At 36.6% G+C, this 18904-nt stretch overlaps 1 protein-coding gene across 1 annotated transcript in view; it reads left to right on the top strand.

Annotated features, from left to right (window-relative positions):
- Positions 1–18904, top strand: part of LMBRD1 (LMBR1 domain containing 1) — a 107317-nt gene that overhangs the window by 45072 nt on the left and 43341 nt on the right. Inside the window, exon 7 of the mRNA XM_081829349.1 lies at positions 1525–1709. Coding sequence (XP_081685475.1) covers positions 1525–1709 — 185 coding nt within the window. The remainder of the gene's footprint in view (positions 1–1524; positions 1710–18904) is intronic.

The raw sequence follows: 18904 nt of genomic DNA, 5'->3' as shown, positions 1-18904 counted from the left end.
GCCAAATATGTTAATATAATACTCCATTTTATCAATTGTAGGGTGCGTATTTTCCCACATTTTTATATTTCTGATATTGGGATGTGTTTTATAAGTGATAGACCTTAAAATTGCTATCAGCTAAATACCAGATCTCTCCTAGTTTTTGGTTTTTTTTTTTTAAAGATTTTATTTATTAGAGAGTGCAGAAGCAGGGGGTAGGGGCCAGAGGAGGGGGAGAGGGAGAAGCAGACTCCATGCCGAGCAGGGAGCCCAACACGGGGCTCCATCCCAGAACCCTGAGATTATGACCTGAGCCGAAGGTAGATGCTTAACTGACTGAGCCACCCAGGCACACCTCTCCTAGTTTTATGAACAATTTCTGTTGATAATTCTAGTAACATCAAGAAGATAATAGCATCAGAATGTCTTTGATTTAATAAAATCTAATATTTTAGTTTTACAGAATGAAGGCTTAAAAATTAGGCTTGCATAGCAGCTTGTGAATTTGTTTAATAATATGCTTTCTTGAGGTGTGATATAAAACTGAGACATGAGTTTTAAGAAGATAAATGATTCTGATTTTATTGTTATTCATGAAAGATTAATATACATTAAATTAAAATTATATTTGGTTCCACAGGACCTGCATTTTAACTAGATCAAAACAGGTTCAATAGGACCTATATTAAAACTGAAAAAATTAGTATTACTCCCATTTATGAATATTCAAATTTGCTTAGTGTTTCATTGTATAATCTAGTATAATTATTTAAAAGTGTCACTCTTGCCTCCAAATTACTGGCCTTCCCTTAAACAATTTCCTATGTCTAAGTTGTTAACATAATATTCTTCCTGTGTTAGTACTTTGAATTTATTTTTTGTTTGTGTTTGCTTTTTATTTGGTTTTGTTTTTTTCCTGCCAGATGGGCAGTCTAGCTCCTTTCAAGTTAAAGAATGAAATAAACTCTTTAAGATTTAGTTTTAGGCTATATGTTGAAAACTTATTTGAAAATTAAGAAACTAGGAATATCAGGATTGCGGGCAGAGGGAAGAGAAGTAGTCAGTGTCAGTGGCTTTCCTATGTAATGTTATTTCTCAAGGACTGCCATTCAGAAAGTCTAGGATAGTTTTTTTGCCACCTTTTGAGCATCTAATATTTTGCTGATTTCTTTTTAGGCTCAATAATTAGACAATAATTTTTCTCTTTAATTTTAAGAACTGAAAGAAAGAAAATCTTAGTCCAAAAGATTTTTGCAAATCAATTTGTGAAGATCCTTTTAAAAACTCTTTTCTCAGGGCACCTGGCTGGCTCAATAAAGCATGCAACTCTTGATCTCAGGGTTGTGGGTTTGAGCCCCATGTTGGGTGTAGAGATTTTCTCCCCTTGGAGTTGGCACTTCAAAGATGAGGTAATATACATTGGGTTTATTCCTTAAGAATGTATAAGAAACCCAGTTTTTATATCTTTATATTGATTTTTTGAATATAAACATTTGAATAGTATATGTGTACATTTTTAACAAAGTTCTGCTTCCTTTGCAGATGGTTTAGCTGCATTGTCATTTTCTATTAGTTCTCTGACCTTGGTTGGAATGTTGGCAGCTATAACTTACACAGTAAGTGTAACGGTGATAATTGAGTTAAAATTAAGAAATTACTTTATGAAGCAATTTCATTTTACCTTAGTCATGTATTCAATTAATTATATTTTCCTCTTTAATATTTTAGTGCTTGCTTCTTCATTTTCTTAAGTTTTCTTTACTGAAGAGGAGAGTAAATTTTTAACTACTTAGTCACAATCATTTTATCTATATTTTTGAAATTTAACATTCAGAAACAAATTTTATAACTTGTGAACCTTGAAGATGGTTATATATTATGCCATAGTAGATTTAGTGATTTATAAGCATATTAGAACTTTGAACTGTAGATCAGTATCTATTACTGATGCAGTAGATTCATCCTACTTGGGTATGTAGAGTTTTTAAATTTAGATATTTTATATAATGTGATATCTCCTTAGTGTATAGAATCTAATCTTATACACTGAGAGACTACTTTTTTTTTTTTCAGTCTTTCTGGAGATAGTAAGGTATGAGTTATAGCCTGCCAAACTTGTGTACAGTCTGTTTTTTGAGTTTTTTGCTCAAATTATAGAGGAAAAACCAACAATAAATGCTTCTTACCTACCTCTTGAAAGAGAGTGGTATAGGAAGCTTTAAATTATCTAGAACCTTTCCAGATTAATTGAGTTTATGTTTACAGAATTCTTAATTCTTACAGAAATGGGAAATACTGGTTATAAAGAAAACATTTTTGGATATTGTTCCAATATATCTTTCTTTAGACATGAAAGAAATGGGCTTTTAGTGTGATAGCAGAATCTAATTTTGTTACATAATTATTCAAGGGTCATCATTTAGAATAAAAGCAGTCTAAAATACATGCATTTTAATATGTCAGGTGCTTATTTGGATACTCTGTTTTATTTATTGCCATTTTTTTTTTTTTAAGATTTTATTTATTTATTTGACAGAGAGAGACAGCAAGAGCAGGAACACAAGCAGGGGGAGTGGGAGAGGGAGAAGCAGGCTTCTTGCCGAGCAGGGAGCCCGATGCGGGACTCAATCCCAGAACCCTGGGATCATGACCTGAGCCGAAGGCAGACGCTTAACAACTGAGCCACCCAGGCACCCAATTTATTGCCATTTTTTTCATGGATTACTACATAAGGAATTTGTCATACTATTAGTGGTAATTATCCTTCCATCTCACAGAATATATGTGTGCTATCTTTAGTTATTTGTCTTTTTAAAATTTATTTATTTATTTTTTGGAGAGAGACAGAGAATGTGAGCGGGGTGGTTAGGGGCAGATGGGGGAAGAGAGAGAGAGAATCTTAAGCAGGTTCTATGCCTGGTGTGGAGCCCAACAGGGGGCTCAGTCCCACAACCCTGAGATCATGACCTGAGCCGAAATCAAGAGTTGGACGCTTAACCAACTGAGCCACCTAGGCACTCCTCTTTCTTTTAAGAAGCAGTCACAAATTGGGCACCTGGGTGGCTCAGTCGGTTAAGCGCCTGCCTTCAGCTCAGGTCATGATCCCAGGGTCCTGGGATCGAGTCCCACATCAGGCTCCCTGCTCTGTGGGGAGCCTGCTTCTCCCTCTCCCACTCCCCCTGCTTGTGTTCCCTCTCTCGCTGTATCTCTCTCTTCAAATAAATAAATAAAATCTTTAAAAAAAAAAAAAAGCAGTCACAAATTAACAACAAATTAGGAGTTCGACCTCAACTCTAATTGTTATTCTGTGACTGATGTGTTAAGGTGATTTTGCGTGTTTTTTAACCTTCCTGGGTCAGGGTCTTTCCCATTAATGAGAGTAAAAAAATGCCTCTTAGAGGTTTTTTGAAGGTCAAATGATACTGTGTAAAAGTGCTTTGAAAACTATAGGAAAATGAGTATATAACAGTTGATAAAAGATTAGTCAGGAGAAACAGATGGAAAAAGAGGAAACCAATATGTAAGGTCAACATCAAGAACTATGAAAGGTCTAAGATTTTACCCTCGTTGTAGCCTGTTACAGTTCTGTGATTGTTGGCTGAAGATGCAAGACTTCTGGGTCAAAGAGAGACCTTTGTATTACAGCAATAACAATAGCCTTAGCATTAGCATTTTCCTTTGCTGGTTTCCTCAGTTCCAATTCCCATGGGGTAATGTGAAGTGCACCAGATGATACTTCCATATAGAAGAGGAACCTTTGAACTTATGGAAGCTGAAGCTTTTATAAGGGACAGTAAGTCTGCTTGCCCTTTGCTCCAGAGGAAGATGCTATCTTTGTTTTCCAAGGCTATTTTTCTATATAAACATCCTTGAAAAGATAGTATAGAAAAAAATGAGCATTTGTGCCTGGTTTGCAAGGTGTGAAGAAATTAGAGACCCATGGAAGATTGTCTTCCAATAGTCAAATGGTATTTGCTATGAAAAAAAATAAAGCAGTATAATGGGATAGACAATACTGGAGGTTGGTTCTACTATAAAGATCAGGAGTGACTTCTCTAACATTTGAACAGAGACCTGAGTAAAGTGACTGAGCCAGCCATGAAGGAAGAGTAAGTGCAGAAATCCTGAGGTAGGCACATGTATGCAGTGTTCAGATAATAGCAAAGAGGCAAAGCCAGTATGGCTGGAGCTCGGTTAACAAGGGGAAGGAAGGCTGAAGTTTAGATGAGAAATTAATATAGAGCCTTATGCACCATGGTTAGGATTTTGAATTTTCTTTTGGTTGAGATTAGAAACCATTGGAAGGTTTTAAATGGAGAAGTAATAGGATCTGTCTAACATTTTAACACTATTACTCTGGTGGCTCTGAATTACATAAGCTGTGGCAGTGATGAGTGGGAGTGGGAAAAATCTGTGAAATTACTAAATTCTTTGAAAGAGAGCTTCCCTGTAGGAATGATAGTATTGTAAAGTAAATATTTTCAACTAATATTTTATATTACTCTAACTCAAGCTGTGAAAATGATCATTTAAATAATCAAACCAAATAAAATAATCATACTGATTTAGTTAAGATATCCTTAGAAGAACCTTATGTTTTTAGAATGCAGAGGGCATTGATAAACAGAGGACTTTATGATGCGGCCTAGGTTGGGAACCTGAAAGACATAGAAGGTATGCTGAATAGGTGGGGAGGGGTCCCTTAAGTCCTAAGCCCAGGGAAGAGGGCCCAATTTAACAGTATAGTAAGGTCATACTATCTAGGAGTTATATTTTTTCTTTAAGTAGCATAAGCAATAAAATGTGACTCTTGGTGGAAAGTCTTAAATGTAGATTCTTTTTAAGTCTGTGGGTCCCTTGAACTACTTTACTGTCTAAATTTACTCATTTCTAAACTGGGAATAATGTTTAATAAGATTATGAAGATTTAATTAAGAAATTTACCCAGTCTTGGAATTTGTTGGTCACCCAGTAGTCACTAATAGCTCAAATTGTTGAATATTCACAGTTTAGTATGGTTTAAACTATAACTCACAGCTCTTTCCACATCTTGCAGTGAAAGTAAACCAGATGCTAATAGCAGTTGTATCAACATCATTGAAAAAGTGGTTTATGAAAAGATGAGTAAGTCAAAGGAGGTATTCAAAGTTGGGTGGTAGTTACTTGGAGGAGGGGATGGATAGACAAACTTTTAAATAGCACAAAATATGCTCAGAACTCAGTGGAAGGATGTTTTGCCACCAAATCAGTCTGGCCAGTTTTACTATCTAGCATGTATAGAGAAGACCCTGTTTAAGCGGAGAGCATGACGTTTATACCTGAGCGCTAGTCATGAGTGAAAGTCTTTATGTAAAATCTCGTATCTGAACCCTAGCTTCCCCATCTGTAAAAATGGACCATTAAAACTCAAACTTACTAAAAAGCTAGTTGAAAATCAACTGTTTATAGATAGGTGGTTTTGTTATAGAGAGGTGGTTAATAGTACTAATTATCATATTTGCTTGCAGATATAAAGTTTTGTCCTAACTTGTTATGGAAAAGCTTGAGAATTGAGCTTTTCACATGGTAGAGCATGGAAAGAGGGTACAGTATATATTCATGGGAAGTAGAAGAGATTTATTTTATTTTTTTTGAGAGAGAGAAAGAGAGAGGGCATGCGCAAGCAGGGGAAGGAGCAGGGGAGAGGGAGACAGAGTATCTTAAGCAGGCTTCACCCTCGGTGGTAAGCCTAAACGGGGCTCAACCTTATGACCCTGAGATCATGACCTGAGCTGAAATCAGGAGTCAAATGCTTAACCAACTGAGCCACCCAGGCGCCCTAAGAGATTAATTTTAATTAAAGCTCCCAAAATGGGAAGTTAATATTTAGAGTACTTTGACCCTGAGTGCAAAGAACTAATTATTAAATGTAAAGTCGTGTCTACTATAGACTCTGTAACTGTTAGTATTGAGACCAGAAAAGTTTTTGTTGTTGTTGTTGTTTTAAGATTTTATTTATTTATTTGACAGAGAGAGACACATCAAGAGAGGGAACACAACCAGGGGGAGTGGAGAGGGAGAAGCAGGCTTCCCGCTGAGCAGGGAGCCTGATGCGGGGCTCAATCCCAGGACCCTGGGATCCTGACCTGAGCCGAAGGCAGACGCTTAAGGATTGAGCCACCCAGGCGCCCCCGAGACCAGAAAAGTTCTTATAATGTGTTAGTAGAATGTGATTTTCTTAGCTACCCATTATTGTTTAGTTTAGAAACTAGTTGATTATTTAAATTTTACCAAGATCATATCTACTCTACCATGTCTTAAGGGATAACCCAATAATTAGGCACTATTCAATATTAGAAGAATGTCAAACAACATACACCTTGCCTATTGTTTTCATCTTAAATTGAAAGGGAATGCTACTTTTTAAATTAAAAAAATGAAACCTCGGGGCGCCTGGGTGGCTCAGTCATTAAGCGTCTGCCTTCGGCTCAGGTCATGATCCCAGGGTCCTGGGATCGAGCCCCGCATCGGGCTCCCGGCTCAGCGGGGAGCCTGCTTCTCCCTCTCCCACTCCCCCTGCTTGTGTTCCCTTTCTCGCTGTGTCTCTCTCTGTCAAATAAATAAATAAAATCTTTAAAAAAAATAAATAAATAAATAAATGAAACCTCTAGACACACTACTGATGTAGATATTTTAATTTTTTGGTGCCACCAAGTGGGGAAATGTTGAATAATGATACTTTCATACAAAATGTATCCTATGGGCCAATGAAGTGCCTATAGAAACAGTGACTACTGAACTTTTTATTATATACGCATATCAGTAAAAACTTTACCATGTCATATGTATATACATATATATATATTTATATGCACACACACCTATATACACACACATAACATTATGCTAATCTAGATACATTTAATATAAAATATAAAGTAATAGATTAAAGAAAATTAAAGTGATAAATTAAGGATTCAGAAATAGAAATAGAGCATTGATTTTTGGTAATCTTTGGAGAGAAATGCTCTTTAAAAGTCAAATTTTTCAGCCTTCCATGTGATACTATGTTTCACTGAATCTATGTCACTGATTGTAAGATGTACCTGCCTATGCTTTCTTATCATTTATAATTTTTGTTTTATATTTAGTGCGAGTTTTTTAGACTTAAATAAATACTTCTTTTTTTTATTTTTTGACTTACATAAATACTTTTAAAAAACCATATCCTTCTTCACACACAATAAGGAGAATGTAAGTGAAATAAATTGGAAAGGTGTTCCTTAAAAGTTCACATTTGGAGTCTGAGTCTTCTGAATCACTTTTTTAAATTGGTTATTCACATCCATGTTTACTATACAAGACTGTCTTTTATGCTATCAAGAGAATTGATGATGCAGCTTTTACTAAGTCCTCCACTCTTGTCTCTGGAATTTTCTTTGAAGCTGCTAACATACCCATTGTTAACTATAAGCTGTTTTTGTTGTTTCTTGTCTTGCCGTGTGAAGGACAAATGGAAAATGGCTTTTACTTTGGGTATGTTCCTTTAAGCTCATAAAGCACTTGGTTGTTGCTTTGTAAGAAAATACGGAATTATACTCCTTTTTTTTTTTAAATTTTATGTATTTATTTTGAGAGAGCAAGAGCAAGAGCAGGCACACGTGGGAAGGACAAAGGGAGAGAATCTCAAGCAGACTCCATGCTGAGTGTGGAGCCCCGTGTGGCCTTGGTCTCATGACCTGAGCCGAAACCAAGAGTCAAATGCTTAACTGACTGAGCCACCCAGGTGCCCCTGTTCCTTGTCAATAAATTCTTGCTTCACTATTTGCTCCTTTCTTTCCCCTTACACATTAATTTTTTGTTTCAATGTCAAATCACAGTACTATCTTAAAGACATTGTAAGTGGCAATTAAACTCAGTAGTGGTAGCAAGAATGCATGTAACTCAAATAGAGGACTAACTGTAATGTAACCAGCTGTGACCAAATTTGTGACCATGTAGGTAATGACAGCTATGTCATGACTTGTGTGTAGTCGATGATTATAAGATGCATCCAAATTTCACTAATGTTAAATGTGAGAAAATATATGTTTTGGATTCAATGAATATTTAAAGGAGAAATCTTAATTGAGTATGTGTTTAATGAATTGTTTCATTAATCATAAGCTCATACATGTCCTTGAATAATAGGTGTTAAACAAATATATGCCAGACATTTATGCAGTCTACAAGTAGTGCTTGGTATTGCACCTTTACAGTAATCCAGGGATCACAGGTTGGAAATTTTTATTCTAGATATTAAAGAGATACATAGGGAAAAGGTGCTGTTCTAAACTGGGCAGTGTAAGAAGGTATTAGAAATGTTGGGGTGCCTGAGTGGCTCAGTCAGTTAAGCATCTGCCTTGGGCTCAGGTCATGATCCCAGGGTCGTGGGATGGAGCCCCACCTCCATTGGGCTCCCTGCTCAGTGGGGAGCCTGCTTCTCCCTCTGCCTGCCGCTCCCCCTGCTTGTGCTCTCTCTCTACAAATAAATAAAATGTTTTTTAAAAATTATCCTTAAAAAAAAAAAAGAGAGAAATGTTTGTAGTTTTTTATGTATTCTTTCAAACATTTTAGGTTTTAATACATATGGTGATTTATTTTTGGAACTTGAACAAATAAAATTGGAGGCAATTATGACCAACCTAGAAGCATTTTAAAGGATATAATTTCTATAGCCTTGTTGATTTTCTGATAATTCACTAGAGGGCAGTAGTAAGCAATAAAAGCTTTGTTTCTGAAAAAGATAGCTTTTTTATACTTTTTTTTTCAAAGAAGTCTGAGGCTAAATTCAAAAGATTATTATTCAAAGACCTAAGGTTGTAATGATTAAATGTCTTATGTAATGTTTTATATCAGTTTTATCATAATCTAAATATTACAGTTAAATTTCCTGATAATCACATACAATCCAAAAAAAAGCTAAAAGGTAGCTAATCCAGAACAATGACAACTTTCTTTTACTGTTGTTTTCATACTTAAAAGTTCACGAGAAGATACTGTATTCTGGTCCCATGTTACCACAAGGTGTTACCAAGAACATGTCTTTATTTTCTAAGATTTTTATATTAAGCTATTTAGGAATTTAGTTCAGCTTTTCTAATAAATATATAAATTCCATGTAAGGAAATAAGTTCATGTGAATTTAGATTTCTTTTTTAAAACAATTGCTAAATATTATTAGGAGAAAAAATAAGTGAGACCTGATTTTTACATACCAAATAGTCTACTGCACTTGTTACTAGTCTGGCTAAGAAATCTGTGTTTTTAAGAATTTTCTGAGTGATTCTGATTAGCCAAGTTTGGCAGATGTAGTGAAACAAATGTGAAGACCAATAATGTTAACGTACAGCGTTTTGTACTATAATTGAGTTAAAAGCAAGGCACATTTACAAATCAAGGCATATTTCTCAGACATGGTGTATGAGACCTGAAGGGCACTGAAATTTGCTGAAGAAATAGGGTTAAGAAGTTAGGCATTCTAGTTGAAAGCACTGCATGTACTAAAGTGTGGAAACTGGACAAAGCCAGTAGTATAAAACCAGTGTTTTAAGAACAGTGAACAATTCAGAGGTGTGAGGTATGAGATGAGGTTGGCAGGGATCAGATTTTGAAGGGTTTTGTATGCCAGGACTAGATAATTGCAATCTGTTCATAACAGTAATTCTACCTTTCATTGAAAAGTAACAAAACAATTTTTTGAACAATCTTACATGAAATTCTGGTATACAAAAAAGTTAGATGTACAACATAGAATTGCTCTGGTTGAAGTAGTAGCAGGTCTGTGTGTGGCTACTTGTCTTCTTATCTCCTGTAGTGGCCTTAAAGGCATCCACCCCAAATCCTAGGATGTCCTCTCAGAGCACTTTGAAAACTATTCTAATTAGTCCTGGAGATCTTAATGGATGTTAATTATGGGACTGACATAATCTGACGTGTATCCTAGAGATTACTTTGGAAACAGTGTAGAAGATAGATTTATACAAAGTGAGACCAGCAGACCAGGAAGGAGAATTTAGATGACCTTGTATTTGACTGTAGACTCTAAATAAGGGCTACATTGTTGATATTGACTAGAGCAACAGATTCATTGGGAAATAATATTGAATACTGAGGTTCTCTACTTAGGGATCAAATCCATCTAAACAAGCATTGGGGTAAAATAAGCTTGTTTCGAGGTGTTTGGGAGGACAGGGAATTTATGTGGGCATAAACTGTGTTTAGCAAAATATTTTTGCCTTGGAATTTGGTGTGACACAACATAGGTGTGTTAAAATTATATATGAATGTGGATAATTGGTAAATAATGTAATACTGCTTATTCATCAGAGTCTTCAAGTGTATGTTACTTTTTTCACTGTTTTAAAAAGTCGTGGAATTACTAGAAGAAACAAATGGGTCAAATGATAATAGAGTTAGGAAAGCCCTGTAAGAAAAGGTTAGAGATGCTGTGGGATACTTTGGCTCCCATAGGCTTTTTTATTTACATTTTCAGTGTTCTAAGGATATGATATTTTATATTCTTTCCTTTTTATACTTTACCAAGGTCATTACAAGTATAAAGTTGATAAGAATTGATTAATTACAAGAAAATTACTCTGCCTAAATTAAATTTCCTTCCAATATGAAACAGAAGGAGGGGAGCAATGGGGAAATCATGAGAACATTAACTTTTGTTTTAACAATATGTAAAATGTAAGATTTTAAGGTATTTCTCCATTAGAAAACACAAGGACTTGAATATTGGGTAATAAGTTCATAATTATCTAGATACATTGTGCTATACATAGTTGATACTACCTGATAGAACTAGTTGATTTCTGGGATTTCTTTTTGGTCATGTTCTTTGCTCATATTCTCTCTTAATTAAAAAACAAAAAACAAAACAAGCCATGGAGGGAGTTTCAAGATAGTGGCATAAGAAGACCCTGAACTCACATTCTCGCATGGACACAACAAACTTACAGCTATATTTGGAATAAATTTTCTCTGAAAACCACCTGAGAACTTGATGAACAATACCTCCACAACGAAAGACAATAGAGACATATCAAGTGGTGTAGTAGAGTTGAAGACACGGCCTCACCCCCGACCCCATCCCAGATGACCCCACAATCAGGAGGTATCCCATAATAAGGAACTCTCCCTTGAGGAGTAAGGGGATTGTACCTCCTATCAGGCATCCTGACCCTAGGGGCTAGCACTGGAAAGGTGACCCCCTCCCCAGACATCTGGTTCTGAGAATCAGTGGGGAATTAAGAGAGGGAGAATCATAGAACTGTAGGTAACAGAGATCCTGCTCATAAGTGGCTTGTGTACAAATCTGCTCTCCCTGAGATCCGCATAGAAGCCACAGATTTAGAAGTGCCTACACTGTAAATGAGGGAGAACCACTTACTAATTTTAAGGAGGCTGTGGCAAAGGCAGGGACCTGTAGACACTTTATCTGGTGATGGAAGCATTGGTGGAGTCCATTTTTGGAATCTCATTCTAACTTGCTGGTGACAGAGCAGATGAGTGCCATTTCTAGTGCTCTTCCTCTAGCATGCAAGCACTAGAGGGCATATTCTGCCCACTTAACCCTTAACCTGGCTGGCAAGCACCTCACACCACACAGCACTCCAGCTACAAAGGGCCAGGCTAGTGTCCTGAGCCCTGTTCTCCTCACTCAGTGATTGGGCTGCAGATAGGCCAGATGAGCACCATGATCCCTACTTCCCCCATGTAGCAGCAAAGCTGCAATGGTCCAAGTGGGAGCCCTCAGTCCTGCCCAACCTATGCAGAGAACCAAGTTGTAACTGGGCTGGGAGAGTGCACTGAGCCCTACCCTCACTGTGCAGCACCCAAGCTACAACCTAGTTGGTCCAGTGACCTAAGTCCCACCTTTCCTGTGCAGCATATGGACTGCAACTGGGCTGGTAAACACCTGAGTCCTGTTCTCCCTTAGCAGCAGCCAAGCTGTAATTAGCTTCCAGGGACACCTTAAGCCCCACCTAATTAGCATAGAGACTGAGCCACAACTGTGATGGGCAAGCAGCTGGAACCCCACTCTCCCTGCACAGTGTCTGAGCCACAACTGGGCAGAGTGAGTGCCCTGAGCCCTGATCTCCCAAACAACAGTGCTGGCTCTTTCACACCTGGTGGGCACATGCAGCCCATTGAGCAGTTGCCCGTATGAAGTGTCTGGCTCTGATGGCCAGGGGAGATTGCTCTAATGGCCCATGTGAACCAGCTGTTAGACAAGACCACCCCTTCAAGACTGAGGGAGATAGCAGTTTCACCTAATACATAAAGACAAACAGAGAGGCAGAATGAGGAGATCAAAGAATATGTTCCAAACCAAAGAATAAGGCAAATCTCCATTAAAAAAAAACTTTAATGAAAGGGAGATAGTAACTTACCTGATAAAGAATTCAAGTAATGGTCATAAAGTTACTTAGCAATGTTGGCAGGAGAATGGATGAACACAAGAACTTTAGCAAAGCTACAGAAAATATAAGAAATCAATTAGAAGTTATAACTGAACTGAAAAATACAGTAGAGAGGTTCAGTAGCAGAAAGGATAAAACGGGAGCATCAAGGCAAAGCTTGAAGACAAAGCAATGGAAAACACCCAGACAGAGCAGCAAAATGAAAAGAATTAAAAGAAGGGAGGACAACTTAAGGGACTTCAGGAACTATATCAAGTGGGATAAATTTGCATTATAAAAGTTCCCAGAGGAAATGAGAGAGAAAAAGGGCCAGAAAAATTTTTTGAAGAAATAATGGCTGAAAACTTCCATAATCTGGAGAAGGAAACACATCCAGGTCTGGAAGCCCTGGGAGTTCCAAACAAGATGAACTCAACAAGAAACAATCTCAGACACATTGTAGTTAAAATGGTAAAAGTTAAGCATAAAGAGAGGATCTTAAAAACAGCAAGAGAAAAGTAACATATTACATACAAGGGAAACCCCATAAGGCCATCAGCAGATTTTTCAGTAGAAACTTTACAGGCCAGACAGGGGAGTGACATAACTAATTTATTTATGTGGCATAACATATTTAAAGTGCTGAAAGGGGAAAACTGTCACCCAAGAATTTTCTACCTGGCAAGATTATCATTTGGAATTGAAGGAGAGGTAACAGTTTCCCATGTAGGCAAAAGCTGAGGGAGTTCATCACCACTAAAGTATGAAGGGTTAAAGACAAGAATAGTAAAATTAAAAATACAATAATTAGTGAGGTGCCTGGGTGGCTCAGTTGCTTAAGTGTCTGACTCTTGATTTCAGCTCATGTCATGATCTCAGGGTCATAAGATTGAGCGCTGTGTTGGGCTCCACCCTCAGTGGGGCATATGCTTGAGATTCTCTCTCTCCTTCTCCCTCTACCCCTCCCCCTAAACACGTGCACATGCATGCTCTCTTCTCTTTCTAAAATATATATATAATTAGTGAAGGGATGCATAAAATAAGATGTAAAATGTGTCATCAAAAATATAAAATGTGGGTAGGGGAAGTAAAATATAAAGCTTTGGGATGTGTTCCAAATTAACTTACTATCAACTTAAAAGAGATTGTTATATACATGAGATGTTATATATGAACCTTACAGTAACCACAAAGAAAAAACTTATAGTAAATATACAAAAGGAAAAGAGAAAGGAAACTAAACATAACACTAAAGAAAATAAATAACAAGGAAGAGAGAAAGAGAAGAAAGGAACAAAGAGAAACTACAAAAACAACCAGAAAACAATTAACAAAATAATACATAACTGTCAATAATTATTTTTTATTTTTTAAAGATTTGTTTATTTATTTGAGATAGAGTGAGAGAGAGCGAGAGCAGGGGCAAGGGGCAGAGACGGAGGGAGAAACAGACCCTCTGCTGAGCAGGGAGCCCGATGTGGGGCTCAGTCCCAGGACCCTGAGATCATGACCTGAGCTGAAGGCAGATGCTTAACCGACTGAGCCACCCAGGTGCCCCTCAATAATTACTCTAAATGTAAATGGACTAAATTCTCCAATCAAAAAATGTAGGGTAACTGAATGGATTAAAAAAAAAACAAGATCCTTCTACATGCTGCTAGGAAGAGACTTACTTCAAATGTAATGACCCACATAGACTGAAAATGAAGGGGTGAAAAAAAGATATACCATGGAAATGGAAAGAAAGCTGGGGTAATAATACTTCTATCAGACAAAATAGACTTTAAAAAAAATCAAGATTATAAGAAAAAGAAGGGTGTTACATATTGATAAAGGTCTCAATCTAACAAGAGAATATAACATTTAAAAAACAGATTTTTTTAGTAACATACAGTGTATTATTTGTTTCATGGGTACAGGTCTGTGATTCATCAGTCTTACACAATTCACAGCGATCACCATAGTACATACCCTCCCCAATGTCCATTACTCAGCCACCCCATCCCTCCCACCCCCTTCCACTCCAGCAACTCTCAGTTTGTTTCCTGAGGTTAAGAGTCTCTTATGGTTTGTCTCTCTCTCTGGTTTTGTCTTGTTTATTTTTCCCTGCCTTCCCCAATGATCCTGTCTTGTTTCTCAACTTCTCATATCAGTGAGATCATATGATACTTGTCTTTCTCTGATTGACTTATTTCGCTTAACATAATACCCTCTAGTTCCATCCACGTTGTTGCAAATGGCAAGATTTCATTATTTTAAGGCCTGCATAATATTCCATTATATATATATATATATATATATGTGTGTGTGTGTGTGTGTGTGTATATATACCACATCTTCTTTATCCATTCATCTGTTGATGGACATCTAGGCTCTTCAGATCACTACATTTGTATCTTTGGGGTAAATACCCAGTAATGCAATTGCTGGGTTGTGGGGTAGCTCTATTTTCAACTTTTTGAGGAACCTCCATACTATTTTCCAGAGTGGCCGCACCAGCTTACATTCCCACCAACATTGTAGGGGGGTTCCCCTTTCTCCACATCCTCACCAACATCTGTCATTTCCTGACTTGTTAATTTTAGCCATTTTGACTGGTGTGAGGTGGTATCTCATTGAGGTTTTGATTTGGATTTCCCTGATGCCTAGTGATATTGAGCACTTTTTCATGTGTCTGTTGGCCATTTAGATGTCTTCTTTGGAAAAATGTTGAATGTCTTCTGCCTATTTCTTGATTGGATATTTGTTCTTTGGGTATTGAATTTGATAAGTTCTTTATAGATTTTGGATACTAGCCCTTTATCTGATATGTCATTTGCAAATATCTTCTCCCATTCTGTTGGTTGTCTCTTGGTTTTGTTGACTATTTCCTTTGCTGTGCAAAAGCTTTTTATCTTGATGAAGTCCCAGTAGTTCATTTTTGCCCTTGCTTCCCTTGCCTTTGGCGATGTTTCTAGGGAGAAGTTGCTGTGGCTGAGGTCGAAGAGGTTGCTGCCTGTGTTCTCCTCTAGGATTTTGATGGATTCATGTCTCACATTTAGGTCTTTCATCCATTTTGAGTCTACTTTTGTGTGTGGTGCAAGGAAATGGTCCAGTTTCATTCTTCTGCATGTGGCTGTCCAGTTTTCCCAACAGCATTTGTTAAAGACACTGTCTTTTTTCCATTGGACATTCTTTCCTGCTTTGTCGAAAATTAGTTGACCATAGAGCTGAGGGTCCATTTCTGGGCTCTCTATTCTGTTCCATTGATCTATGTGTCTGTTTTTTAGAGCTTGAAGTCTGGAATTGTGATGCCACCGGCTTTGCTTTTCTTTTTCAACGTTCCTCTGGCTATTCGGGGTATTTGGTTCCATACAAAGTTGATGGTTTTTTGGTAGGGATTGCATTAAATGTGTAGATTGCTCTAGGTAGCATTGACATCTTCACAATATTTGTTCTTCCAGTCCATGAGCATGGAACGTTTTTCCATTTCTTTGTGTCTTCCTCAGTTTCTTTCATGAGCATTCTATAGTTTGTTCAGTACGGATTCTTTGTCTCTTTGGTTAGATTTGTTCCTAGGTATCTTATGGTTTTGGGTGCAATTGTAAATGGGATCGACTTCTTAATTTCCCTTTCTTCTGTCTTGTTGTTGGTGTATAGAAATGCAACTGATTTCTGTGCATTGATTTTATATCCTGCCACTTTACTGAGTTTATGTATGAGTTCTAGCAGTTGGGCTGAAGTCTTGGGTTTTCCACATAAAGAGGATATAACATTTTAAATGTTTATGCACCCAATTTGGAGTACCTAAATATATAAGGTAGATAATAAAAGAAATAAAAGGAGAAATAGTAATACAATAATAGTAGTGGATTTTAATACCCTCTTGGATCAATGAATGGGCCATCCAGACAGAAAACCAGTAAGGAAACATTGGCCTTAAAATGACATATTAGACCAGATGGACTTGATACATATAGAACACTCCATCTAAAACAGCAGAATACACATTCTTTTCAAATACACATGGAACATTGTCTAGGATAGCTCATATGTTAGGCCATAAAACAAGTTTCAGTAAATTTAAGAAGATTGAAATCATATCAAGTATTTTTACAACCACAATGGTATGAAACTATAAATCAGTTACAAGAAGAAAACTGGAAAAAAACACTAACATGTGGAAGCTAAACAACATGTTATTAAACAACCAGTGGGTCAGCAAGGAAATCAAAGAGGAAATCCAGAAATACCTTGAGACAAATGAAAATGAAACACAACATTCCAAAATCTTTGGGATGCAGCAAAAGCCGGTTTAAGAGGGAAGTTCATAACAATACAAGCCTACCTCAAGACACAAGAAAAATGTCACATAAACAATCTACATTTAAAGGAACTAGAGAAAGAAGAACAAACAAGCCCAAAGTTAGTAGAGGGAAGGAAATAATAAAGATCAGAGTGGAAATAAATGAAATAGGAACTAAAAAAACAGAGAAGATCAATGAAACAAATAGCTGGTTCTTTAAAATGATAAACAAAATTGATAGACCTCTAGCCAGACTCATCAATAAATAGAATAGAATAGAATAGAATAAAATAAAATGAAAAAGCCCAAATCAAATCTGAAATGAAAAAGAATTACAACTGATACCACAGAAATAAAAAGGATCATAAGAGAATATTGTAAACAATTATATGCCAACAAATTAGACAACCTAGAAGAGTTGGATAAATTTCTAGAAACACAGTCTTCTGAGATTGACCATGAAGAATAGAAAATCTGAATAGACCAATTACTAGTAATGAAATTGAATCATGTACAAAAAACTTCAAGAAATAAAAGGCCAGATGGAGATGGCTTCACACATAAATTTTACCACAAATTTAAAGAAGAGTTAATATCTATCTGCCTGAAACTATTAAACAAAATTGAAGAGGAAGGAACACTTCCAAACTCACTTTACGAGGCCAGCATTACCCCATTACCAAAACCAGACAAAGACACTGCAGAAAAAGAAAACTACAGGCCAGTATTCCTGATGAACACAGAGGCTAAAATTCTCAAGAAACCAAAGTCAGCAATACATGAAAAGGATCATACACCATCACCAAGTGAGATTTATTTCAGGGATGTAAGGATGGTTTAACATTTGCAAATCTATCAGTGTGATACACCTCATTAACAAAACAAAGTGTAAAAATCATATGATCATTTCAGTAGATGCAGAAAAAGCATTGACATAATTCAATATCTGTTTATGATAAAAACTCAACAAAATGGGTATAGATGGACATTCCTTAAAATAGTGAAGGCCATATATGACAGACCCACAGTAATGAAGGCCATACATGACAGACCCACAGCTGACATCATATTCAATGGTAAAAAGCTGAAAGTTTTTCCTCTAAGATTAGGAACAAGGCAAGAATGCACACTCTTGCCATCTTAATTCAACATAATATTGGAAGGCCTAGTGACTGCTGGTAGGCATGGAAAAGACATAAAAGGCATCCAAATTGAAAAAAAGTAAAACTTCCACTATTTGTCGAGGACATGATACTATATGGAGAAAACCCTAAAGACCATCAAAAAACTATTGGAACTACTAAATGAATTCAGTGAAGTTGCAGGATACAAAATTAATATACAGAAATCTGTTACATTTCTATACACTAATAATAAAGTAGCATAGAGATTAACAGTCCCATCTACAATTGTATCAAAAAGGACAGAATACCTAGGAATAAATTTAACCAAGGAGGTGAAAGATCTGTACCCTGAAAACCGTAAGACCTTGAGGAAAGAAATTGAAGGCCACCCTCAAAATGGAAAGATACACCATGCTCATGGATTGGAAGAATTAATATTGTTAAAATGTTCATACTACCCAAAATAATCTACAGAATCAGTGTAATCCCTCTCAAAATGCCAATGACATTTTTCACAGAGCCAGAACAAATAATCCTAAAATTTTTATGGGCCCCAAAGAGCCAAAGCAACCTTGAGAAAGAAGAACAAAGTTGGAGGACTCATGCTCCCTGATTTCAAATTATACTACAAAGCTATAGTAATGAAAATAATATGGTACCACAAAAACAGACACCTGGATCAACAGAATAGAATAGAAACCCCAGAAATAAACCCACATTTATGTGGTCAATTAATCTACATGAAAGGAGGCAAAAGCAGATGATGGGGAAAAGGCAGCCTTTTTAAATAATGGTGTTGTGAAAACTGGACAACTGCAAGAGAATGAAATTGAGCCACTTTGTTACACCATATACAAAAATAAGCTCTAAATGGATTAAGGACTTGAACATAAGACCTGAAAACATAAGTCTCCTTGAAGAAAATATAGGTAGTAAAAGACCTGAAACCATAAATCTCCTTGAAGAAAATATAGGTAGTAAGCTTTTTGACATTGCTCTTAGCAATATTTTTTTGGATATGTCTCTTTAGGCAAGGGCAACAATAGCAAAAATAAATAAATGGGACTATACACAGTGAAGGAACT

The sequence above is a fragment of the Leptonychotes weddellii genome, chromosome 8 (genome assembly GCF_054177405.1).
Source record: "Leptonychotes weddellii isolate Sample4059 chromosome 8, ASM5417740v2, whole genome shotgun sequence".
Taxonomy (NCBI): Eukaryota; Metazoa; Chordata; class Mammalia; order Carnivora; family Phocidae; genus Leptonychotes; species Leptonychotes weddellii.
Note: the sequence above shows the minus strand (reverse complement) of the source record. Positions and strands in the feature narration are given on the sequence as shown.